Raw genomic sequence first — 26,721 nt, forward strand, 5'->3', positions numbered from 1 at the left:
GGGGCTGTGGAACTTCTTCTCCGAAGGTGTTTCAAGATTTAGCTGTAGTGTTGCTGACCTCATCCACTGTTGGTCACAGTCCCATTTCAAGCAGGATGTTGACCTAGATGAACTCCTTGATTCTAGAAGTAATTAAACAAAATGATAAAGGTATGAAATGATAGACAATATGATTCTAAATAAGATTAAGTGGATTCATTTCCAACTTGCAAGAAGGTAACACCATTTCATATTTTTCACAAAATATGTGATACAGTGATTCCTGAGTAACATTTTTAAAAACTCCAAAATCAGGGCAGCAGTATGCAACAAGGAGGAAAGACTGTAACCCAAAGAGTCAACTTGATCATTTGCAGGGGCACACTGGAACCATAAGCTTTCCAGTGCAGCCAAAAGCAAGCTCAGACACATAGAATGATGAAAGACTCACAGCAGAAGAGAGCCCATGCTGAGGAGCAGAGGTGAGGGAAAGGACTTGAATATAGGCCAATTATGCTGCAGTAAATTATGTCACCTCTGACACTGACCTTCATGGGCTGTTCTGCTGGCCACCTCCTGAGTGGGACACAAACGAACAGGAGTGAGTCCTAGAGGGTACAAAACATCTTACAGTACGAGTTGGAAACATTTCAGGATGGTATCTTCCCAAAGGTGAACACAGTGGAGATTGCTGCACTGGTCTGAAGAGACAATCCCACATTTCTCAACAACACGGGGGCAAAACTGAGTTTTGCTTCTTCTTAGTTGGAAAGAAAAGAGCTTTTATGGGCACTTTGATGTGTTTTCCTCCATCTCCTACACGAAGGCAGAGCTCTACAAGCCCATGTCCAGCCCACCAAGCCTGCGCCAAGCCCTCCAAGCCCTTGCTCCTGCCTCTGCCCCAGCACTGGGTAGGAAACTCAGTGGACTGTGGGCAAGGGCCGCAGGGATATGGTTTTACCCCTGCAGAACTCCTTTCCCGCTTCCAGGAATTTGCTTTCCTGAGCCATCTGTCTGTTCTACCCTCACCCAACACAGTTTGGTCTCTACATATTTAGACAAGGAACACAGACTCAGCATCTCTTAAAGCTTCCCAAAAGCTGGAAGTCGAAGCTAGACCAGCTGAAACAGGAGACAAGCCACAGTTATGTCCACAACATTTATATGAAATAAATAACTGTAATTAACTATTGAAATAAATTAATGGTGATTGGTGAGCAAATGCTATTAAATTGAGTGTATGTTTGTCCCAAAACCTGGTGGTTTCTGCAGCTATTAGGCTTGAAACATGACTTATCTCTGGGTAGGCTAGGCGGGAGGTCATCTAGATGAGGACTCTGGGTCTTTCCAGCCTTAAATTCTGTGGCTCTGTGGAAATGATGTGTCGGAGGGTTTTCCTCATCGTAGCCAGACTGAGAGCTTGAAATCCACATGGTTACTGACAACTCCCAACTGTCAGTAAAGCTGTTTTACAGAAAGTGTTACATGACTGATGTCTCTACAACTGCACTTTTCCAAACAGATGGGGGGAAAAAAAAGGCACCGGTCTCGAATCAAATTAGTCTTGATGGATTATGCAAAAGAAACTTAACACATGCTCCACATTTTGAGAAACTTCTAAATATAGCATCTCCATTGAAAACACAGTATATGACAGTGCTAAAAATACATAAATACACATTTATAAAACTATTTTCACATTACAGAATGAGGATTACTTCAAGGGGCTGGAAAAATTATATTTTCTTGAGGCAGGAGCCCCATGTCAGGGTTGCCACACCTTGTTTAACCTCACAGATAAGCTCATTTTTGAAAGCTTACTGTTTGACTTCTCAAGGTTTTTCTCTATGGGACACAGGGCAAAGATAAAAATGTTCCCATTGTAACTGATGGTGTAATTGCATTTAGAAATAAAAAATCCATGACGTTATGGAAAAAAATTAAAATAACACACACGAGAAAATATGATATTTAAATTCTGTTGCAGCTGGAAATGTACTGTAATAAAGAACTAACAAGTGAGTCTTGGTCAACACTCTGGGTTTTTTTCATTATAATTAGACAGGGTATAATTTTATTTTACTAAAGTAGTTATACTGGTAAAACATTTACTGTACATGCAGTTTTACTCACATTAAGGTATGATGCATCACCATTTCAGGAAAGAGATACAGCAATGTAAGAGTAACACACTAGCAGACCTATGTACCTCCAAGTAATTGTAGTGGTTTAAACTGAGCCATGCAGTTGGGAACACGCTGTGTACGTTCAAATAGGTTCTTGGAAAGTTAGAGTGATATTCTGAAGATAATAAGTCTTTTGCAATTACTTGTAGACATTAATAAAAAAGCAGTCTCAGAGACAGGATTCGCAGAATAAAAAATCCAGAATCGTTATTTGCATGAACAAAAAAGGCAGGGATTTTTTCTGAAAAATTTCAAATTACACCAGTAAAACAGGCCCTGAAATATATAGCAAAAAGGGCCTGTATAACAGAGGAATTATTTTCCCAAGAAAATTACATTTGGATTCATTTATAGCCATTTTGGTACTCCAAGTGATTAAAAAAAAATCACATCTCTAGGTTCTTTACTCCATGTAGAACCTGCTTTGAAAAAAAGACCAATGACAACTTCCTAATTACAAATTTGAGAGCAATTTTTAAAATAAGAGAAAGAGTGTCCCATGTAATCATCAAAAAGAATTCTCATCGTTTCAGGAACAACAGCAAAAAAATTCAACTGTAGCCTCCTAGCTGGTACACGGCCAGGGAGTTTTCTTTGGTGAGACTGTGGCAGCCAGAAGAGGCATAAAAATCATTGCAGCAGTAGATGTTAAGAACACTAGCACGAGGGACAATTTTGTTCCTCTTGTCAGTGAAGAGGCCAGGCCATCTTACGTGGCTCAGTGAAGACTAGTGTGGCTCTGTGAGAGTGGGAGAAGAACGTCCATTTCTCCACAGGGAACAGCCAGAGTACCACTGTGGCAAAAGGCACCTGCCGTTCTTGCAACAACAGAATTGTAACTGGGGGCACTGAAATAATATTAACTAGTGCTTAAGCAGTGCTTTTTTTTGGTCTTCAGTATGTTTTACAAACATTAATTTGATTCAGCACTGGCTTATGGCAGCTTGCAGCAGCAGCCAGATGGGGCTCGCTGCCCCACCAGGCACCCACGCGACTTGCAGGGACGTCTGTACGGTGGGAGGTGCTGCCTGGGAGAGGACCTTGTTCAGGCATGTGCTGAGTCAAGGTATTTCTCTGGCAGCCTGTACCGGCAGAACAATTATAGTGGCCAAAGAGTTATTTATAACTGTCCTCCCACAACAGGATTCTTGAGGGAGGATGTTGGTATGAGCACTTCTATTCCATGTGCACACACAGCTACACACACTGCAGCTCTGTCACTATTCAATGCATGCAGACTACTCCTCTGACATAAGTCCCAGGGTTTATTTTCCAAGGAGGTCACTTTTACAGGGGGAAAAAAGAATGCAGCTTCAACCACAGTCAGTCCACACCTCATGTGAAAGCCTGGAGGCCTCCCCACAAATTGCCATAACTTCTTCATGAACTCATCAGGACTGACAGCATGGTTAAGCCTCTGACCATACAAACAAACCCTAATGCTAATGTGGCTTCACACACTTTGGCTTGCTTTAGACTCACCTCCTCTCAGGAAACAGCCACCATGCAGCTTCAGAAGCCCATATAGGAGTGGGGAGAAGGAAACTTTTTCTTGAAAAACTCAGGGCTCAAACTTCTCACCCTGCAGGAAAGCTACCCCCACCGGATGCAGCCAAGCCTCGCTCCCTGCTGACTGCAACCCCTTCAGTTGCTCATGTGGAACTTACAAAATCAGATCAGTGCTTAACCAGTTTAACTAGTAATCTACCACAGGTGAAGATTTACTTCCATAGTATTCTTACTTTCTTGTACTCTACAATATCGATGAACCAGTTAGAAAAAAGAAAGAATCTGAAACTGCGATGACAAATGCCTCATCTGCAAAATGCAGTGGCATGTATGGGGCCTCCAGCAGCAGCATGTCTTCTTTATTGTCCTGGCTGGGAGCAGGCTGATAGGAACAGAAATAGTCCTTAGGCACTCCAGAATGTCTGCCTGTGAGTTTATTTTCTTTGTTTTGCAGTTTCCAATGCAAGCGTGCAGCCTGCCTGTCTGCTGCGAGAAGGCTCTGCAGCATAGGAGACACTGCTTCTAGCACTGAGGTTTTGTACATTTTCTTTTTGCAGCATATCCCTGTGCAAGGGGAAAATGTGCATTTTGCTCTTTGTGCACAGAAAATGTAAAGAAACTGGGAAAACATTATAGGGTTTTTTACTAACTCTCTCAACAAGCCGACATAATGGTAACAGAAGACCAAAAGCAAAATCTCCATGAGAGAGAAAACAAAGCCTGTCTCTCTTCTGACTTGAATCTCAGGGTCCTGCCAGGCAGGCATGATGCTTCACACATTTAAAGATGCAAAGCACATAATAGGAGCTGTATCATAGGGGAAATAAATATGTCTGCATGCATTTCAAAGAAGCCAGGCCAAGCACAAGCCTTTCTCCACCGTTTTCCTTCGATACGCAAATCTCTTTCTTTATGTACTACCACAGTGGTAGAAGGAGGAGCTGCAAAAGGGAGACAGGTGACTGATTCAAAAATTAGGATTCAAAACCTCTTGCACACAGACTAGAGATGTAATCTTTTGTATTGATGGCACTGAATTAAGAAGGTTTCATTCATGGTGATTCTCAATTTATTTCAGCTACGCAAACACTGGTTTGCTTTGGGGGTTCAGAGAAGCGGGTAAGATTTCATAACTCCACTGTGTCAGAGTTTGACAGCTGGTTTTCATTCCAGACAACATAACGGATGTACTGCAGCTATCAAGGTGCCAGTATCAAAGAACCAGAAGATATGTTGCCCTTCAAAATTATTTTTATTCTAAGATTCATGTGCTTTATTGTACTTTCTTTTAAAAAAAAGGAAAAAAGAGGGGGAAAAAAATCCCTCTTCTTGGTGGCACTAAAATTAGCAATGCCTAGAATAGATACCAAAATTGTCTTCTTCCCCATTTATTTTGCTCAGATGTGAATGACGCTGCATGGAAAAGGAGCATATTAGTCTCATTCTGCCGGAAAAACAAGCACATTACATTGCTGAAATGTCAAATTTCCACCATGCATTTGATAATAGACTGTGTGCTCAGTTTCTTGCATCCGTTGTGGCAGCTCACTGACGATACGCTTTGCCCCTGCCATCAGCCAGCTGCCCTTTGGATTGAATTGCTTCAGCCAACTGGGGCTTTACCAGTCGTCCTTTCAGGTGTGGCCTGGCCTGTCAGATGACTGGGTATTTCAAAAATAGTTAATACTTCTTTTAACAACAGAATTCTACACCTGACTGATCTTTTTAAATTTTATTATCCCATAATTTTCCATCTTGCGCTCTTCCCACAAAGATTTTGGCTACCGTGACAGGTGAAAGGTCACACCTGGACATCATCCATCACCGCGGCATTTTCCCTGCACTGCGATTGCACGCGGGGCTGTTTGTTTTGCAGGCTGTGGTAAGCAGGTAGGAACAGCTCCAGTGAGAAGGGCTGTGTGCTGCCGATGCAGGTCCCCAGATGACTTCCATCATAATTTTGTCATGAAATGCCCTGACATTAAGTTTCAGTCTGTTTCAAATTATACCAAATGCACATAAATCTCATTTGAAGTGGTCCTCCTCAGACACAGGCTGTGACAAGCTCAGGGTGAGGAGAGCTACATAATTAGGAAGGATTGTTATATCCTAGTTATCATTTGGGAAAAAAAAGAAGAAAAGTACTTAGAGTACCTTTCTTCAACTCAGTTACCAAAAACCAAGACTGGAAAATATCAGTGATCATACACATCTTCTCTGGAAACTCTGGAGAGGAACTGGCTTCTAGAAATACTTTCCCTCAAGCTGTAGCCTTGTGAAACCTGCTTGTCTCCAGAATCTTACAGCAGTAGTTGAACTCTCAAGCTATGCTGTCATCTGCCTGGGTTTAGACACACTGCTGCTGCAGGCTAGAAAATAAACGTGGGGTCAGTACCCAAGGGATGAGTGTGTAAGAGGAGAGGAAGGAGCCTGTATCAGTGAGAAGTGACCCACTTAAAGAGCCCCAGCCACTGCCTGTTTCTCTTCCCCCACCTTGCCCCCTCCTCAAGCAGCATGGGATGCCACGTTGTGCAGAAAAAGCAGTGAAGGAGGAAGACTAACACACCTCCAGGCACCAGAAAGTAGTCAGCATCTCCAGGAACAGGAAGGGCTTAAAGAAGCAGTGAGCACAGAGAAGATGTTACCAGCTTGATGGAGGAAAGAAGCACTGTAAGAAAACAAGAAAGAAAAGTGGACAAATTAGCTGAATAAATTTTCTGGTGAAAACAGCTGGATGAGCATCTCTGGAGACTAAGAAAAACTAGAAACAGAATGGAGAGATCATCATCTGTCCATGTTTATAATGATGACAGATATGACAACCCATCCAATGCAAGCATTCCCATTGTGCTGTGGCACTTTCTCTTCCCAGAACAAAGCTCCTTGGCAGTTGCATCGAGGACAACAAAAAATTGACGTTTTACTGCTGCCTCCTGTGTTTTTATTTACTGTTTGCTGTTTCTTTTTTGCTTTTGTATTTTCATTTTTTCCTGTTTTGGTGATGATCAGTAAAGAGCATTACCGGCAACACTGCATTGCCTGTGAGCAGGCACAAGAAAATTTTTTGCTGCCTTACAGTTTCTTTCACAAGCTGGATCCTCTCAGAGGCTTCATAGCAGCATTTGTCCCTCATCAGGTGTCACGTAAGACACCTCCATTAATAGCCAAGCCAAAAACGTTTCATTGCAGTGTTTCTGTAGCCCAAAGGGTCTGTACTAACTATGTTATTCAGTTTTGTGTTCATGCCTTTGGTTAAATCCTGATCTGTATGATTTGAGAGTATAGTCTCTCTCTTCCCCCTTCACTCCAATACATTGCCAATGCAGATATTTCCATCACACTGTAGGGAATATCCCACCAAGTACCAATTATATATCAATAGCAGGTATGAGACCCATGACAGAAGTTGTATTACCACCTAATCTCTACTCATCTTTGTATTTTGCTGACCACTGTATGAGTAGCCATGTAAAATACCTTGTCCCTCTGGAGGGAAGAGCAGGAAAAATAACTGGCACCTAAGTACTCCCTTCAGAAGTTGAGCAACTGTGTTTTGAACTTAAAATAAATGAGTTATTGACACTTCCCTGGATAGTGGTTTCCACTCCTGAGAAAAGCTCCACTTTGTCCCTGACTACCATTCATCCACACCCCTCGGTCTCAGGCTGCACAGGATGGGGAGGGTAGCCCAGGCTGTCAGTGGGCTGGCAGCCTGCCATTGCAACTCACAGCCACAAAAAGGACTTCAGAAGGGGCTCTGGGAATTGCAGACCAGGAAGTTTGCCATCCATCCTTACTAATGGCAGGAGGGTCTAAAAAATTAAAGTAGACAAGGATAAACATGATCTGTTGGGAACAAAGCAGTGTGGCTTCTGCAGAGAGAAACCCTGCCCCACCAACCCACCACAGCCCTCACAGTGCACCAGAAAAGACAGAGAGTGGGTGCAGCAGACACAGAACTGTCCAGTTTTGAAAAAACTTTTGATCAGGTCCTATACCAAAGCTTATCAGAGAAACTAACTCACCACATGATGGGAAGACTCTACAGATAAAAAATTGGAGGCAGGACATGAAGCAAAAGATAAGGCCTAACAGCCACTTTTCAGGGTGGAAAACAGGCATCAGCAAGATCTCCACATTTTGGGATTTATGGCAGGACTGGCTTTACTCAACATTTTCAGTGAATACCCGAACAGGGGAGTGTACAACAACAGCTTGTATGTCACAAAGGTCTTTCAGGCAAGTAGCTCTAGAAGGACTTCATAAAATTGAGTGTGTTGGCAACGGCTCTATAAGCAGACACTAGAAGAGTTAGGCAGTGATGAGTTCTAACATCCAAACCCAACCTGGTTGGGGATGCTGGGGGAATGCAGAGAGGACAGGCTCACCTGCTCTCTGTAGGCAGCACTGTCAGACTCAGGGCTGGATGGACCACTGATCTGATGCAGCGGTTGATGCCTTACATTCTTGATTGTGCTCCAGCACACCATCCCAAGACACTTCCCAGTTTCAGTGCACACTGTGATGGAGCAAATTCCCAGCCTGGCACTAAGCCTGAGATGTAAAAACCCATGGAGACCAATTGCTTCAGTCCCCAAAGTACTGCCTATTCCATCCACGTCCTCCTAGTAGCTGCCCAGCTGGCAGGCTGACCTGCCAGGCACACTAAATATAAACCCCTTCACGGACCACAAAACAGTTAAAAAGAGAAGGAATCAGATCCTGCAGATGTGCTTTTGCACACGTGCATTCTCTCACTTCCTCCTTCCCCAATATCAGACATTGCGGAGTAAAGGTCCGTTCAAAACCGACAAACACTTGACTGGAGATGCCGTCCTTCAGCTCTTCATCGTTCTGTGGATTTCTCTGGGGTTTGATGAGCATCCTTTTAAGGTCCAGGATCACTCACCATCCCATTTTTCCTCTTCAGCCTCCCGGTGCAGGAATGCCAGTCCCTGGGCCAGGGAAGGGGGGTGCTTTTCGTGGGTAGAGGCTGCCGGGGCTCTGCCTGTTCCTCCACAGCCCGGCCGCGGAGTTGGTAGGAGTGGCTCAACCAGTTCCGTAGCCACACTTTTGGCAGCCAAACTCGGCCTGATTCAGTTCCAAAGCCCAGTCTGCCTTCTACCACGCCAGGGATCTCTGACCCCACGCAGCAGGTCCCTGTCCGAAACACCTCTAAGGAAAGGAGCCGAGCCCCCGCAGCGGCGGGGCAGCCGCACTCCGGCTGCGCGCTGAGCCCCGCGCCCGGCGCGGAACCGGGGCTGGGAAAGCGAGATCAGGGCAGCAAGATGTAGCAGCATGTGAACCCTGTCAGCCCTCCGTGCTGTGTGCCTCCTGCACGGACAGGTAACGGATGAATTCTCTGTGCCTCCCAGCTCCTCCCGCTTCCCCCGTTGTTTGGGCTGTACTCTGAAGCCTTTCCTGCACTGCGTCCCATTTTTCCAATGCCCAGTTCCATGATCTCAGAGATCCTTGAGCTCACTTTACCGAGGGAGGACTGATGAGCCCAGACCGAAGAGAGACCTCTGCTACCACTTAGAGGAGCTGCATCCCAGCTCCCCTCCCCCAGCCCCTTCAACACCACCCACACAGCAATCCATCAGCATCACCCTTGGAGCATCTGGGGGCAACATGTAATTAGGAATGATGCTGTCTGCCATTTATAGACACACTACTGCAGGGAAAGGCTGGTGAAAGTAATACCCACCGACAGACATACCTCAGAGCGTGCATCGAACATTAATGGGGAAAAGTAATGGAAAGGTGGAAGAAAGATACAGAGAGGAGAGGGAAAGATGAAAGCAGCAGTGTAATCCACACAGCTTTAACCAAAGCAGTCATTAAAATATCCTCTCAGTGTGATTGTGACGTAGTTGTATGATAAAAGTTTATTTGAATAAATAAATCAATTCCGTAAAATAGGAGCATCCTCTCTTGCTGGGTAAGTAGAGCAGCATTTACTCCACGATTCCTTTACTCAGATACAACCCAGCAGAAACTGCAGGCATCCACACACTGCATTGCCTATGCACAGGACATCATGGGGCCCATGGTGTTTTTCTCTCAAAGTCTTTTACTGCAAGAGATCTTATTTGAGATTTGCCTGACAGCTGATACTGTGTGTCTCAAGCATGCCTGCTCCTCAGTTTGGGAATGTTTCTTTTCAATTATTTCCTATTTTGAATCACCATCTTAATTTTTTTTTAAGTATTTGAAAACTTGGTTGTGCTTATCATGACACTGTAAGTATTTAATATGCAGGTTGTGTGTTCGCTCTGGAGCATACATCAGCCTATTGTCACAGCAAAAAACAGCTGTTTGTGAGATGCTGTAACAATTCTGCCAACACTCAGTAACTAGCCTTGGATAAAGCAAAGTCAAACAAAAGGAGTGTGAAATATGACAAGCAGTGTGTGGAGTGGTAATTCAGAAGGGCTGAAGGAGATGTGAAGAGTAATTAGCCTAATAAAAACAGGGGACAAATTATTTAAGTGCATCATGACTTGGAATCAAGGAACAGAGGGAGTATGTGAGGACTGGAAAAACATTGGAAGGGGCTAAAGTAGAGATTCCTGCATTTGTTCCACAGAAAAAAATCATGTAGGAGATATGTGCATCAGTGAATTTCAGTTAAAGAAATGAAAGGGGGGGGGAAGAGACAGAGAAGAGGTAAGGTAATCCAGAAGACAGTGACTGAACCACTATTTTGCTCAGTAGGAGAAAGGGAAGGAAGCAAATGGACCAGCTGCCCACTTAGGGCACAGCAATATGGCAACACACGACAGCAAAGACCTGAGTTCTGTGTTTTTGGGGCTATGGCAGATGCTCTTCTAATGGAAAGTTTTTCAACTGCCGTATGAAGCCAGATCAATTCTCTCCATTGCTTTGTTCTTCCACTTGGTTTGCTCATCTGCAGCAGTAGAACTGGTGGCAGTTAAACAGGATGGAATTTATATCAGGCTTAGAAATTGTACTTGCTGCCTACGGTTTCCCTGCAGAACAGCTTCGAATTACACCGCACTTGTGTGAAGTTGCAGAGTTTTGTCATCTAACCAGCCCACCAGTCCAGAGTACATAATGGGAGTTGCACCATTGTCATCTGACTCCCATATGCCCCAGCCTGGAACCTTCTGCCAGTGCACAGCCACCCTCAGATCAACAAAAGCTTTTGCCTGGCTCAGGGTTTTCAGGACCAGCTCCCCAGACAAGTAGGATGGCCTGTCTGCACCATTAGCTGACTAACAACCATCTTTTATCTATTCTTCATGTGTCTATCACCACAGGATTCCAACACCACTAGCACCACATTTCATTCATCTGCTACAGATTGGAATGAACATTCAGCTGAAGTTTTATTAATTTACTTGTGGATTTTCATGAATTACCTTTTAGTTTTGTGGATTTTTGCAGTTCCTTCAATAGTTATTGCTTAGGGGTTTTCACACTATGATCCTGAGAGGTGACTTAACTCTGTATGAAAGATGTCTAGCTCTGTTCATTTGGACTGCTCACATTGAGGGGAAGGGAGATGTATATCCTTCTTTCAAGATTCAAATAATATTCATTGAGATTACAGAAAATTACTTGTGGCCTCAAAGAAGAAGGAAAAAATCCAGATTTTAGATTGCTTTTGTAGTTTTGTGCCCTTCCTTTAGGTGTGCAATGATGTAGCTCTGTCTGTTTTCACACAGAAGGAATCCAGCTGAGAGCATGTTTTATTATAACTCCAGATGATGTTCAAGAGGATGAAAACCTCATTTTTCTCAGGTGGTCAGAGAACAATTCCCAGTAAACTGACATTCTTTCCTCTCTGATCTGAATTCTGCAGAGGAATTCAAATTGTTTATAAGCCATGTGAAAGATGTTTAAAAAAAAAAAAAGGATGGTCCTAGACTTTACATTTTCAATTACTTTTCAATCTCTTAAGAACAGTCATTTAGGTCAGAGTAGTTAAACTGCTATAAAACAGCTGCTAAAGCACTCTTCTATTGTAAATTAAATGGCAATTTTACCAAACATTTGCATTGCACGACTACATTAGAATAAACACAAATCCAGATTTTAAAAAACACTTAGGAGAGGAAGGGCTAGGCCTAAAGTAGTGATTCATGAGCTCATGATAATTTGAGTCCTTGGCAAAAATTTTAACAGATTTTTTTACTAGTAGGTCAGGCATGATATTAAAAAAAATACAAAAATAAGGGGAGATGGTCCAAACTGGAGCTCTGGAGCTCCACACCTCAGAGGGAAAGCCAAGATTCTGCTCTTGCTGTCAGTCAGGATGATATATCACAGGCATAGCTGTAGCTTCTGAAATGGCAGCTTCTTAAAACATAGTCATCAAAGCAGCTCATTTTCTTCAGTTTAACCAAGGGAATTATCAGAGGAAAATGAGTTATGGTCACCTATACATTGATGGCACTGGTGAACAGTAACAACACTTAGCGCTCATAGCAGCTTTCAACTTCAAAGCATTATGAATGTCACCCCTGGGACATCCTGAGGAGGTGGAAGTCCTCACTGTGCCAGAGCCAGCCAGGTAATGTTGGCGCACTGATGCCAAGTGGACATGGGATGGAGGCAGGGAGAAGAACTTGTAATCTCTCTGCCCTGTAGACAAATGCTCTGGGTATGGATATACTCTGTCTTTTCTAAGGCAGGGTGGGGTCTTAATCCATGCAAATTAAGGACAGATTTCAGTTACCCTGCTCTGGCTGTGACAGCATACAAGCAGCACAGGCACAAGGCCCACTACCCTTGAACCCTCTTCAGCCTTCCACTGCCAAATTTCCCTGTTTCTTGTGTGCTCGAAGACCTTGTAGCCTTCATAGATAAGCTGGTCTAGGATTTGCTCTGGAGTGACTGAAAGCAAGGAAGTTTCATATTGTTAAACTGCTTAAAAATCGCTTAAATTATCCTCCTTTCCATTTTCATAAAATAAAAATGTCTTTAGGAATCATGATCCAATACTTGGCTGGCATGAGCACTGCCACAGTGCCACTGATGCAGTCGCCTGTCCCCAGAGCAGGAGGCAGAGCCCCATGACCGAACTCAGGGACAGCTACAGCAAGGAGGTGTTTACCCATGAAAAAAGATGGGAAACTTGAAGCTTCCTTAATAGCTACTTCCCAAAGCAGGTAAGAGCTGCAACACCAGCACATTACTGATTCTTCAAACCTCCCTTTCTATCTCATGCTCTGCATGGCTGCAGATTATGTTTCCAACACAGAGCATGAGCCACTCCCCAAGCCTAGAAAGATTTTCTTACCATTCCCTCATTTGAAGCACTCTTGGAGAAGAAAGGAGGGAAGTATTTTCTTGCTTCTGCTTTGTTTCCAGCAAAAAGCAGAGCTCTTCAGAGCACAGGTGATGCAGATCTAGTGCCCGATTCTCACTGCAATGGAAATCAGATGTGTGCTGCTGGCCTTGATGGAAATTAGTACCAAAAATCTGGCATTAGTGAGCACAGGAGCTGCCCGTGACCTGCTCTCCACCAGCCTCTACAGATACTTTACAGAGGCAAGTCTTGTGAAAGCAGACAGAAATAATTTTGATTACATTTTGGTTGACTATGCTTGTGAGTGTGTACATATGTGTATACAGGGAGGGGTTATATAAAGACCAGGGCAGACTACAAATGGGAGCTGTTCTTTCCAAATTTTATACGTTACTTGAGTCACAAAATATTAACTGCACCCAACCCAGTGAACTCCCTTCCCTCTTTGTTCATATTCACTCTAGTGTATCCATCATTTTTGATTCTCTGCTGATTTCCATTGTTGGGGCTTATTTTCTGTGACTTGAGAACCTGAAATTACACTATACATCTTTGTAGTTCATTGAACTAACCAGCATTTATTTTAATTTAGTAAGGAAACATTTGGCTGGGTGTGACCAAATAAATACTGTGTGTAAACCAACAGAAATATACTTTGCACAAGGCTATAAACCTGTCTCAGAGCTCTAATGATATTGCAAGTCAATGAAGCTTCAGTGTTCTCATTAACATGATTCCATCAGACCTCTATGTTGCATATTATTAATTTTAAACAATAGATTGTAATATAATTTATAGCACTGTGGGGCAACAAAGGCTGGATCCTGGTAGTAATCCAACCTTTTAGGTTGATAATGGCTTTAGCACTGACCTAATATTGAAAGGTGAACATGTACAGAGGGCATCAGACCTAATTATAAATAGGAAAACAGTCTGCATCACTCAAGACAAAACTTTCCTTGAGAGCAAAGGGCACAGTTCTTGTCACAAGATTATGAAGAGTTTTGCTGCTAATTTTGACACAAAAAAGCAATCAAAAGCTTTGTTTTAAAGAAATACGCTAACACACCTTTGTCACCTCTTGAAATTTAATTTTTGTTATGAAAGGAATAAAATACAGAACACCTAATGTTAATCTGGGTACCTACACTTTAACTCAATTTGGAAGCAGGAACAAGCATAGAATTATGAAGAAAAAGCAAGCCTTCAAAATCTCCGTGGAAATATGCTAAACTGATGACATTAGTACCCTTGCATTGTTCCTCTCCATGGCTTGCTGATGCATGAGAGTGAACACAACCAGTTTCTGCTACGGACAGCAGCTCCCAGTCCCTCAGCACCTCGCCGAGCACTCAGAGCCTCGTGATCCACTCTCCAGGTGGGGGGGACACAGAAGAAATGTGTTTAACCCAAGCAGGAGTCACTTCTCCTGAAAGGCAGCACAAAATCATTTCCTGATTTAAAGGCATTCTCATCCTCAAAGTGTGCCTTAGTATTGCTTATACATATTGTCTAACTCAGTCTTTTGTGCTGTATCTAGAAATACAGTACAGCAGTTACAGCAGTAGTAACGTAATTAGTATTTTCACTGGCTAAATTACAGCGCTGGCTGCAGAATAAAGCATAGTAGCATCAATATTATCAGTTAAGTATTATACAAAAATAACATCAATAGTTTTAGTATAGTCACAAGATATAATAGTTTTCTCTTTCTCCATAATCCCTTTAAATTGTGTCAGATGAGGAAACTCACAAAATCCACTGACTTTTAGTTCAACTCTAATTCTAAAATCAGCATCTCCAAGATTTCCTAGGTAAATTTTTATAGGTTCTTGAACAATATTTCTTTCTGAATATGGTATTAGCTATAAAGAACTTAAGTTCTGCTGCATCCGTCTCATATGAATTTAATTTTCCCAGCACTTCTGTAAGTTAACAAAGGAGTAGAACAGATACTTCACAGATGAAGATGATGAATCATAGGGATCTGTAATAATTATCGAAGACCATAAAAGCAATCCTATGTTAGTGCAAGAAGTGGAACCGCTGGCTTTGCAATCCAGTCCTACTCCATATTTCCTTTCTCCCCTGGTCACAAAGGGAGAGCTAAAATTCCAACAACCAAGATACTGGAAACCAAGCAGCCATTAAGGAAGAGATTGAGGCAAGCACGCTTTCACAGATTCCTCACACAGTGAGACAATTGTCTGCCACCCCTACATACCCAGAAATCAGAGGACTCCAATTTATAACAAAGTTGCATGCATCCCATGGCATTTTCCATGCCTAAAACTCCCCTTCGGCCAAGCTAATTTACAACCCCCTAGACCAAATCAAGAACACTTGAAGATCTACTCACACTCCATCCACTTCCTAATTGCAGTAACTTTATGCTTTACTTCACAAAATGAGATTCATTTCCTCTACCAGTTCCATTCAACTCCTTCAACATTTTGTTCATTTGTTTGTTAAGATGCAGATCTCCAGCAGATTGATCACTTCAGATGAGACAAAGCAATGCCTTGGTAAATCCCTCTGGACATGCAGAACATATTATATGCACAAGAGTTGAACTCCTTGAATTTCCCCTTTTCAGATCCTCTAGGTTTCCAGTCATTCAGATAAAGAATGGAGCTTTTGTAGGCCAGTTAATCCATCCACTGAATGAAATATGGTAAAAGTTCTACACATCCACATGTTCTTTCAAGGCTCTGGTTTACATCTGTAGATGTAATAATAACTGTAGTAATGCAGACAAAAATCATGGCTCGGGCCCTTAGAGAAGATCTTTAGAGACTTGAGTTGAAAAGTCCCAATGCTGCAGTCAAAGGAACAGGCAAAATTATTTAAGGGCTTACATTTATTTCTGCCAAAGCACTGGCTTAATTTTCTTTGTGTGTCTTAATAAGCCACCTCTGTGAGAGGGACTCTTACTTGAAATGCCTGTACGTCCTAAGCTTCAAAGTAGGCACCATTGAGTGGGAAACCGAGACAAACATTCAAAGGCAGTGTAAGGCCCAAGCTGCAAAATGAGCCTGTTGTTCATCTTCTCTAGCACCACAGTCACACACTAGCATGAAAACAGAATTTGAATGAATTAAAATGCAAATCTACATTTTATTATATGAAATTGAGACAAATGATACACACTTGAAGCCTGCCAGAGTAGCTATTACAAACATTAATATAGTTTTAGAAGATGACTTAAACCAAACGAGATGATGGAATAGAAACACTGCAGAAACACCTTGTGAAACACTACAGGAAAAAAGCAACTCTTGCCATAGTTACATTAGTAAAACACAAATTAGCAATAATTCTGCTGTAAAGGGCCAGATCTGTCTTGTGCAGACATGTACCTCCAGGGAAGCCTTCTGCCACAAGGTGTTTGTGCAAGGCAGGGACGCAGCCCGCCAGCAAAGAACAACTGCGGGGGTCTCAAACTACGTGGGAGAGGACTTTGCACTGACGCAGCTTAATGGGATGTGGCATCGTCCAAGAGTCCTGCAACAAGAGGCCAAACAGCCACTGGCCTAGGCCAGAGCTGCCCAGTGGATGTAAAGATGTATTTATGCTAGGTCTGATTTAGATTGTACTCTACACAATCAGATCGCTTTGAAGGTTTGCCTTGTGCAATCATTTCCTTTGTCAGGAATCAGAAAAAGACTGTGAAAAGACTGTGAACAAATTGTTTAGGCATTGAAATTTAACCCTGTGGAATCCTTACAGTGTAGCACAGTGTGACACAGCAGGAGCACATTTGTCAGGGGACTGAAGCCTCTTTGCTCTCCCTGCACAAAACATATACATTAGCATTGTGTGGGGTGGGTGTGCTCCCGAGCACACGAGGCAGCTATGGGGACGCACAGCTCCATGTCTCTGCTGCCTCCCATCTGCACGCAGCCCTCTGCACCACTTCTGCTCTGTCAGGGAAAACAGAGGCTTCAGATCCTTCGAGACTGTCTCAAAGCCCTTCCATTGCATTTTGTTTCAGAGATTGTACAAGATTTGATTTTTAAATATCCGTAATGCACATGAGAAAATTACTCTTAACAACAATCTTGTTAAGAGTCCCCAAGTTTTTCCACTAGTGTCCTAGCATTCAGAATATAAACACTAAAACCAAAAAGGCATTTGGTAGAAGCTAGTCAGTTCCAAGGCTTTTCACTTAGCTGTGAGCTAAGGAAAGAACTCAGCTGGTGTGGATTCTATACCAACATTCATGACACCAACAGTTTCTGTCTCAGTCTCCATACAGTAAGGTACTGTGCATCCCCTGCTCCTCCTGAAAAGCAGAGTCTGAGAGCACCAAGTACTTCACAGCAGGAGCACAGCCCTCTGTAGAAATAAATTTTAACACAGGATAGCCCACCAATGTTTCTGTGAACTGTTGAAAACTATGCTGAAAAGAATTTTTAAAAAATAGTAATTCGGAATTTAGCAAAGAAAAGCCACTCTAAATAATTTCCAACTGCAATCAGTCTTTGTTCCTGCTTTATAAGTAATAGATGAGACTATCCTTCTTTTATAAACCCATTCAGTTATGTTTAAAAAAGTAGACAAGTTTCTCTCCTGGGGAGGTTTTCAAATATTGTCTTTCCTTGTGGCTTCCAGTATTTTGATATCCCATTCCAGAAATATTGTTTAATAGTCTTTGGGGAAAAAAAAAAAAGAAATTAAAAAAACCACACACCCCAAACTGCTGCATACGAGAAAATGAAAAATGGTTAGAACAAAAAATGGTAAATGACAGTTACATATTAGGGAAGACTAGAGGGTTGTTTGCTGTGTGATACACCAGAGGAGTAAGCAGAATGTAAAAGTCTTTTCACTCTCCACAAGAAGGTAAAAATAGTTTCAGGATGTTCTACAGATGGGAAAGAGCTCATATCTCTATGTCAATGTAATCTGCAGCTTCAAGACTTAAGTTCCAAATGTGTTTCAACTCAACTCTTCAGCTATTTCAGTTCTTGAAGGACAAGTCCCAAAGCCACCTTAGTCCCATCACTCCAATCAGTGCGACCTAAGTGTGCTCAGATTTCCTCTGAATGTGCTCAGAACTTTGCTAACAGTGTTCCTGCAGCCACACAAATGTGCTGCTGACCCCCATGGAGCCAAAACTCCTGCAGTCCTTCCCTCTGTGTTCCACAAAAGTTCTGACTTCACTCTGTCCTTCTCAAGTGGAACAACAACGCACAGGCCAAACAGCATATTGCTCCTTTCCTCCACAGCGAATCCTGCCTCAATTAGGAGGACTTCTGCAGAAGATTTACTATCTACCAGGCCAGGATCACCACACTATCATATCATGCAGAATTCAGCCCTTGTATCATCTTCAGATCTGATTGTTTCTTTCTTTAGCTGCTACTAACATGTTTGGAGATGTAAAATCACAACATTTTACCTCCTCAAAGGTAGCAGTAGGAGATACCTCAGTGCAGAAAAAACACCATAATTAGAAAAAGCACAGGGGCCAGCTTTTTCCACCCTCATCAAGCTTGGGAAGCTTTAAACAATATGCAAAGGCAAAAGGGGAAAATGGCAATAGTACTGAGAAGGCTAAAATTTGAATGAGATAACAAATCTTTCTTGTGGAAGGAAAAGGAACTGATTCTAAAAAAGCTTCTGTGATAAATCATCCCTCTTGCATGAAATTCCATTCATAAATGTGGGAATATCTGGTAGTAATGCTAAAGAAAAACAAAAGGGAACAAAAACTTAGCAACAAACAAGTTTATAAAGAACAAAATAAAGCTTGCTGGAATTTCTGAGCTTTTTCAGTAGTTCAAACAGTAGAAGGAGATTTGAGAATCAAGCAAGGCTTTCAACAGCTGTATTTGTATTACAGTCATAAAGGCATAAATGTGAAATGCAGCTCTAATAAAAGACTGAAGTTTATAAAACTGGTTGGTATTTTTCCACCCTTTCCAGAAGTATCTCAGAATATCCAGGGGAATAATACCTGAAAGAGAAACATTTTGTTTGTGCGTTAGACTACAAGGCATGTTCTGTGCAAAGTAATGAAACACTATGCATATTTCTACTGATCGGGAAAAAAATCCTAGCATTAAACACCGGTCAAGGAATTCTACAGTTACTCCCCTACAATGTTTTAACAACCTGCATTTCAACTTACATTATCATTTATACTTGGAAGTCAGGTTTTTAAAAATATATTTAGCTTATTTTAGGGCATGGAGGTAAGTGGCTACATTTTAGACAGGTTCAGCTTCAGCTGCCATAAGCACTGTCTTTACTAAGAAATGTAGATGTTGAGTTCTTTTGAAATTATGGCCTTTAATAAAAAAGCATGAGTTTACACAGAACTGTGGGCTGCCAAATGACAACAGTTCACTGCTGTTTGTCAGACATAAGCACACACCCCAAAACTCACGTGCAGTCTAAATCCGTGTGAGGGACACTGATTCTGGAACAAAAAAAATTGTCATGGTGACCTTCTCTCTCTAATGCCACTCAAGGATGGACATTATCCAGAAGTTCTCATTAGAGTAGGACTCTATGGTGCAATTATTGTCCTGCTGTTATTCAACTGGTTTTCCACAATAGACCAACTACATGCATCCAATATGCAAGCATCAAAGCTGAATTTAGTTCTTGTTTTACAGGTTAAAGGATATCTGAAATTTAATACCGTATTATTCTAAAAACATACATCTCAGTATATTTCTTGTTTTGCAGGCACGTAGATTGCCACTTCTGAGCCCTGAAAGCTTCAACTATAAAGAGAGAGGAACACACCTCCATGTAATGTAGGCCTAAAATATACTAAAAAAAAATCCCCAATGCTTTCCCTTAAAGGAAGATCCATTTATCTTGTTGATTTTCATTTTCACGATAATTTCTGCATAATTCAACTCTTTTTAAACCTCACATTACTTCTCTGATTGTAAAGCTAACTTTCCAATGCATTACTGTATTCAGCCCACAAACAGACTAAAATAACAGGTCTCCAGGAAAAACCCAGAGCTGGATTCTATCACAGCTGCTGTGCCTCAGGCAGCACAACCAACATCAGGCAGTAGCACAGACAGGCAAGCAGGAGATGCTCAAAGGGGCCTTTTTCTTTATTACATCCTAGGCTAGATGAGTAACCTTTTTTCATTTACAGGGGTGAAAAAATAGCTATAACAAAGAAACAGTATTAATATCCAGAAAGGCATAAGCAAACATCCTCTTTCCCTCTGAAGTACTAGCTGCAGAATAAATTTTCTTTGACTTTGCTTCTACCCATTTGACAGCCACTGGCTTTTCTTTGTGGAGACAAACAGGGCTACATTTTGTGTGACTTAGTTTGTAGCTACTATTGGCTGAAGAACTCTGCTGCTATAATTAAAATTGATGATGCAGATTTTCAGAGCCTGTAGAGGGAGTACATGAGTACAATATCCTTCTGATGTGTTGATGGAGTGAAGGACTGGTAAATGGATATCTAGAATCTAGGAGGGCATTTCTCTCATTATTACAATTTAGGATGGTGACATTTTGACTGTAAGCTATTTAATAGTGTTTCTGTATTCATTAAGGGCAAAGTTCAACTTGGTGCAGACAGCTGGTGTATGGTCCTTTTATATAACACTTAAGCCTCATGATGAGGCTCAGGGAGGAAGGGCAGCTGTGGGCAGACCAACTGTGCAGGAGAGCCTCTGGACCCTCTGTACATCAGAGGAAGTTTCAAAGGAGCCTCTGAATACACTAGTTCAGACACGTTATTAGGAAAGTCAAGGATGCAACCAAAGATTCACCAATACCTGTATTTTGGAGCCTAAGTAATCCACAAATAAGTTACCAAAATAAACGAAATTTCCCACAGACATTCATAAATATGAGTGGTTGTACTGAAGACTCAGAGTCCATCTGGGCAGTGCAGGACTGACTTTTCTTCACACTTTCCTGCAAGAGCCTGATTATTTGGGCTTTGTCTACAGACAAAGAAATTTGATTCCAAATACAAAAAGAGAAAGTGTTCTAATGTGTCCAAAGGTTGTGTAACCACTGGGGCAATTAACCAAATGTTATGCTTTGGTTTTATTAAAACCAAAATTCACAGAGGAGTTAAATTACTATTTTAAATCCTTCCTTTGTGTTGTTCCTGTGAAAAACATCTAACAATGTTATAAATAGGAATTCTTTAGATTTCATTTTCCCTACCTTACTATTTCCTCTGGATAGCAATTGTTAATAGTGTTGATATATTCCTGAAGAAGTGACCCAGGTTCTGCTTTTATTTCCTGAACCTTTTTAAGTCCACCAGTTGTTACAAAGAGACGACGTGCTTTACTGTCATGTGGTAACACCTACACACAGAATAGTACATTAAAAAAAATTCGTTTGAAGGAATCTGTATGCCACTAGATTCAAATACTGCTTATTTGTTTTTAATTCAGAGGACAGATAAAATGGAAAATCAGAGAAACAAAATCTGTAATGACAACTGTATTGTAACACCCCATTGTATAGGGAAAAAAACCATAAACCAGCCCTTTATGATAACAACATAATTTAACATGTACTTTAAAACATAACATACATAAAATAATGAATTTAATATTTATCCTTACATAAATAATATTTCTTGTATTATTCCTACAGTGACAATAAGATTGTGGAGAATAAATAGATAATAAAAACAGAACACTAACATGGAATAACAACAGCATCTGTTCCACTTAAACCAAGTTATTCAGGTCTTTTATGTCAGTTCCCATAGTTTAATTGTAGAGCTGAATTTTATATCATTATAATGATCTAGTATAGATTAGTGCATGAAAACAATACTGAGAATTGTTGCAAGTGAACAATACAGCCTTGAAGCATTACATGCTACTATTAAATTTCTAGATATTAAAATCCTTTAACACACTGTAGCCATGGAAGCCTTTTACAAACACACACACAAAGCAAAAATGTGAAGTTTCTGCAGCCAAAGGGGATGAGAAGCAGAAATGATCAGACAATAACATTCTGTGCTCCCTGAGTGATGCCAATACGCAGCTCTGTCCAGAGGATTGGAGGGAGGGAGAGAGGGAGGGATGAAGGGAGGGAGGCGGGGGCTGGGCCAGGCAAGCGAGAATGACAGCATGTAGTCCATAGGCCCATAGGGCTGCAATATTATTCAAAAAAAAAAGAGAGAGAGAGAGATAAAGACGGAAAGATAATGCAAGATGTCAGCTGCATCTACAGCAAAACCAGACGCATTTAAAACCAACTCTGAGATTTACAGATTATGAAGGCAAAAGCATTTTGTAAGCTTCCACACTGGTCAGACTTTAAGCCATAAGTGTGACAGTATTTCAGTGTAAAACAAGAGCCTCAAATGAGGAAGGGAGTGCCTAAAAGGATGAAGAAAAAGAACAAGATTTCTTCCATGCATACAGGCAAACAACCTTCATTTCTGTGGTCCCTCTAGGCTGTACAAAATCAACAGACAGGTAAAGAAAAAGCAGGAGAGCACAGAGACTTCTCTCTATTATATACTCCACAGAAGTGTCAGGAGCAACTGTGATCTTTTCGTTGTGGGAACTGAACAGACGTCTGTTTTCACATATCTCCCACAACAAGAACTGCCAAGAAGAAACTAGCAAGGAGACAGGATATGGCCCTTTCCCTGCCTTCCTCCTCCACACTGTGACTTCCAGGCTGGATAAGACAGCAGAAAACTCTATTGGAAGGGGCCCTAAAGAGAGAGAGCACCTCTGAGACACAGTCCCTTCCCCTAGTCCAACCTGAGACAGCACAGAATTGCATAAATCCTGAAAATGCTAATGCTAAAATGCACAGTCCAGCATGAAAAACAAATAGCACCCCATTTCGAAGCACAGCTTGGAAATAAGGCTTTTACTGTGCTATAAATAAGCCCTCAGAAGTAATAGACCACAGCTCTAAGAATAGGAAATTCCTAAGCTATGGTACAGGAAAGAAAAATGCTTTTACTACAGAGAACTTCATTTTAAAAGTATACTTCAGAAGAGCAAATGCCAGACAAGTATAGTTCAATAACATATAGGCAAAGGAGAAAAACAAAACAAAACAAAATATCAGCTAATATGAAGGGCATAAAGCCATTTCAATAGCAAGCAATGTTCAAATATACCCTGGGTAACCAATTGCTATGCACTTGGCTCATTAATAGCTCCAGTCAGCATGGAGAAGCAAAACAGATTGGATTCTGTGCAAATCTCCACTCTTTGTACAGAATTAGCAATAAGACAGAACAAATTCAACTGTGGCAACATAATCAGGAATCTGCACTACCAACAGCAGGACTTCCAGATCTGTCATAATCAGAACTGAGTATCAAGAGTGTTTTATTTGGCCATTTCCACAAAGAACATCTCACCAATGGAACTTGGTATACCCTGCTAACAGGTTACACTGCAGAGTATTGCACAAAACAGTCCATAGTTGAACAGGATTCCCAACACATGCTGAACATGACAGACGCTGCAGATGTCCCAATTAGTTAGCAATTACTTACAAATTTTAAATATTTTTATTAAATTGTATCACTTTTACATGCTGTGTTCAAATCAACAATGTAATTAACAACTAACTTTCAAAACTTTGAGAGGGATGAGAAAAGATTTGGAATTTTTACACTTGCTTGAGACTGAAAATTAATCGGGATAAAAAGAATGAAGCCTTTATATTATTGTAAAATACCTGACTTAAGTCACTCCTGTACAGACAGCTTGTACTTTATCTAAAACAGATGTGACTGGGATTTATGTGATACATTGGCTCAGCGAAAATATTTGCACATGAGTTAATATTCCACTTAATCTCAAGAGGCAAGGAAGACAAAAACACCTTGCTTTTAAGAAACTGTTTTTCCAGTCTTAGGATGAATTATAACAGATTCCAAATGAAACAGTATCCAGCTGTATCAGACAAAAGAACAGGATCCAAACTGCTTTTGAAGAGGATGCTTGAGCACCCTGAGAAAACAATAACACCTTTAGAGCGACTTCTTCTTTGGAAAGATAGCTTCCTTGCTAAATGGGAAACAACTAACAAATTACACACCAAGCAGTGCCTTTTCTTACCTTACTAAACTGCCCAATAATATGCTTCATAATATTGGGAGGAGCCTCATGAAGCAATGGTTCAAGTGCTGGAAGATACGTGCATTTCTGAAGAATGTTCTTTAAGGCTTTCTTAGTCTATTGAAATGCAAAATAAAATTTCTCTAGTAAGACATCAATGAAAACAACAAGAATTCATATATATATATATATATATATATATATATCACTGAAGTCTGATCAAAAAAGCAAATTGATCAGAATTTTCAATGAGCAATTTCTGAATAGAAACTATGGTATCTATCAGGTCACTTAATGAAGAATCAATTTTCTACTTAGATTTATTAAACCTCAAAACCTACAGTGCATTATATTCTTATTGTGTTATCTACAGTCAAAGTAATGGCAATTTTCCTTTGACTATAATGAGCTGGAGTAGACCCTTTAGGTAAATTGAAGTACTCTAATATAATAAGAAAGTTAAATCAAAACACATTTTAAAAGATTGTATTTTAGAAGTGGCTTACTAGGAGAGGCTGCTGGTCTGGGATAGCAAAGTGCAGTACTGTCCAGGCAGGGGGGAAAAGAGAGAGTGAAACAATTGTGCATTGCTGCATATTTCTGAAAACAAACTCAATGTTGATCGATACAAGCAGTAGTGACCTTCTTGAACAAGATTACAGGTACAGCTAATTTGGTTTCAGTATTTTTGGGACCACTAGAAATTACTATATGAAAGTTACTTTACAGATCTGGAATGTGATATTTCAGTGGAATGTGCAGAAGCATAATGCAACATGGGAGATCATATCCTGTCCTATTACACTCTTCAGCTGGTTCACTTACTGTTGCTCAAAAGCACACTTTACTAAACTGCAACTCCACTAGCTCCCACACAAGGAAAGGCCCTAAACATGGGCAATTGCGTGTTTTAAAGAGCAGAGCCTTGATTAGCTGTTACAGTTTTATTACAATAATAAAAATGTAAGCAAAATTTCTAAAAGGACTACAATATTTTCTACAAGAGCTTATACTTGCAAAAAAAGAAGTAGATAATTAGAAACGAGTCACAAGAAATTACAGCATTTATGGGTCTATGCAACTCTGATCTAAACTGGGAAAAAAATAAGGAATTAGACTGCGGTGGCTATAGCATATGATTGGGTATACACCATATGCACATGCATTAGGACCAGCCAGTCCCCTAATAAATGACACAGCCTTCAGACACCCTGCACCCAGGAAAGCTGTGACTTGGTGAGCATCAATAAAAACACATATAATTTAGTCGTTTTTAAGCACTTAAACCTCTTGATTACAATTAATATACCATACTGCAAATACTACAAATATACTTGCTTTCATTTTAAGATCTTCTGAGCTGCGTGTGTCCACATAGATATCGAGCAGTGTGGGCAGCACGTTTGCTACTGCAACATGACGTGCATGCTCAGCAGTATGTCTTCCAATCTGTCCCAAGGCCCAAGCAGCTGCTGCCTTAATATGATCTTCATGTTCTTCTATCAAGCAGACACATAGTGGTGGTATTCCCTGTAGCATTAACCAAAAGCACAACCTTTACAAATGTAGACCAGGGAATGACAATGCGAAGCAGATACAGATAGTTAGAAAATGTTTCTTTATTTACACCCTTCTTCTTAAAAAAGCTGTAAGAGAATGCATGCTAGCGGTGTCATATTTTTACATCATCATGATTAGCAAGAATTTTTAATAAATCTTAATAGATACAGTTAAAGAGAAACAGATTCAATGTTGTAAGTCAGAAGGCAGTTTGAAAAAAATGCAAATTTAAGGTATAAAAAGAATACACAACATAGTTCAGACTGTACTGAGTAAAGGTTGCAGATTTCTCAGACTGAAAATAAAAGAATTTGTGCTTATAATTCTATGATATCAGTTTAAGACCAGAAGGGCTCAATCACTGAGTCTTTCTTATTACCCAAAGCACTAAATTTCAACTTATCAACCTCTTCTTGAGTCCAGTAGTTTATGTTTGACTAATCCAATCACTTCCAGAAAGGTTTCAACTCATGATTTGCAGGCATCAAGAGATGGAGATCTCACATCCAGCTCTTACTAAAGTTGTTCTGGTTCAGGGTCTTTATACTTTCTCAACAACTACTTAGCAGCTGGTATTTTATGCCAAAACACTCCAATAGGAAACATTTCATGCTACTTTATGTAAGGCAAGGCTACTAAACCTTTATCCCAAAAACCTTTTTCTCCATCCCATGAATCCTTCTTTAGTCTTTTCTGCACAGTTCTCTGCTTTGTTGTTCTGGTTTTTTTTCCCAAGAGCCTTTTCAAATACAGACAGTAGAACTATATATATTACTACCACTGATAGATTAACTTCTCTTTTCCAATAATGCTTCATCTTCTATTCTTTCATACCACAAAGGACTAAATTGTTGCAGGTTTTTTTGCCACTGCATTACAGCAGAAGACCACAATGAAGTGTTTGTCCAGTATGATTCCAAAAATCATTGTTCAAAATTCATCCTTTCTAGGTTAGAGTACCATGGAATGGAGCTATCACTTTACATCGTAACATCATCAGCGTCTAACTGCATGTGGTTATGGTTCCAGATTACCAAGCCCTGTCCTCAGCACTATGAACTGCTCCACAAGCTTAGCTTCCTCTGAAGCAGTTTTTTTTAATGGGTTTTGGGTTTATTCAGGTTTATTATTATTTCTTTTGTGGATC

The 26,721-nt window shown here is 40.8% G+C and overlaps 1 protein-coding gene across 5 annotated transcripts in view; it reads right to left on the bottom strand.

Annotated features, from left to right (window-relative positions):
* Positions 1–400: 400 nt before the first annotated feature.
* SPAG6 (sperm associated antigen 6) overlaps positions 401–26,721 on the bottom strand; it is a 52,658-nt gene continuing 26,337 nt past the window's right edge. The window contains exons 7-10 of one of the 5 annotated variants that reach the window (XM_032101398.1): positions 25,353–25,544; positions 24,015–24,131; positions 21,121–21,266; positions 402–6,342 (exon numbers count right to left, since the gene is read on the bottom strand). In XM_032101398.1, coding sequence (XP_031957289.1) covers positions 6,261–6,342; positions 21,121–21,266; positions 24,015–24,131; positions 25,353–25,544 — 537 coding nt within the window. In that variant the 3' untranslated portion in view covers positions 402–6,260. Of the gene's footprint in view, positions 6,343–14,021; positions 18,914–21,120; positions 21,267–21,313; positions 22,646–24,014; positions 24,132–25,352; positions 25,545–26,721 lie in introns of those variants that run through there. The other 4 variants (XM_032101381.1, XM_032101389.1, XM_032101406.1 and 1 more) reach the window with 4 other exon arrangements.

This window comes from Corvus moneduloides, chromosome 1 (assembly GCF_009650955.1).
Source record: "Corvus moneduloides isolate bCorMon1 chromosome 1, bCorMon1.pri, whole genome shotgun sequence".
Taxonomy (NCBI): Eukaryota; Metazoa; Chordata; class Aves; order Passeriformes; family Corvidae; genus Corvus; species Corvus moneduloides.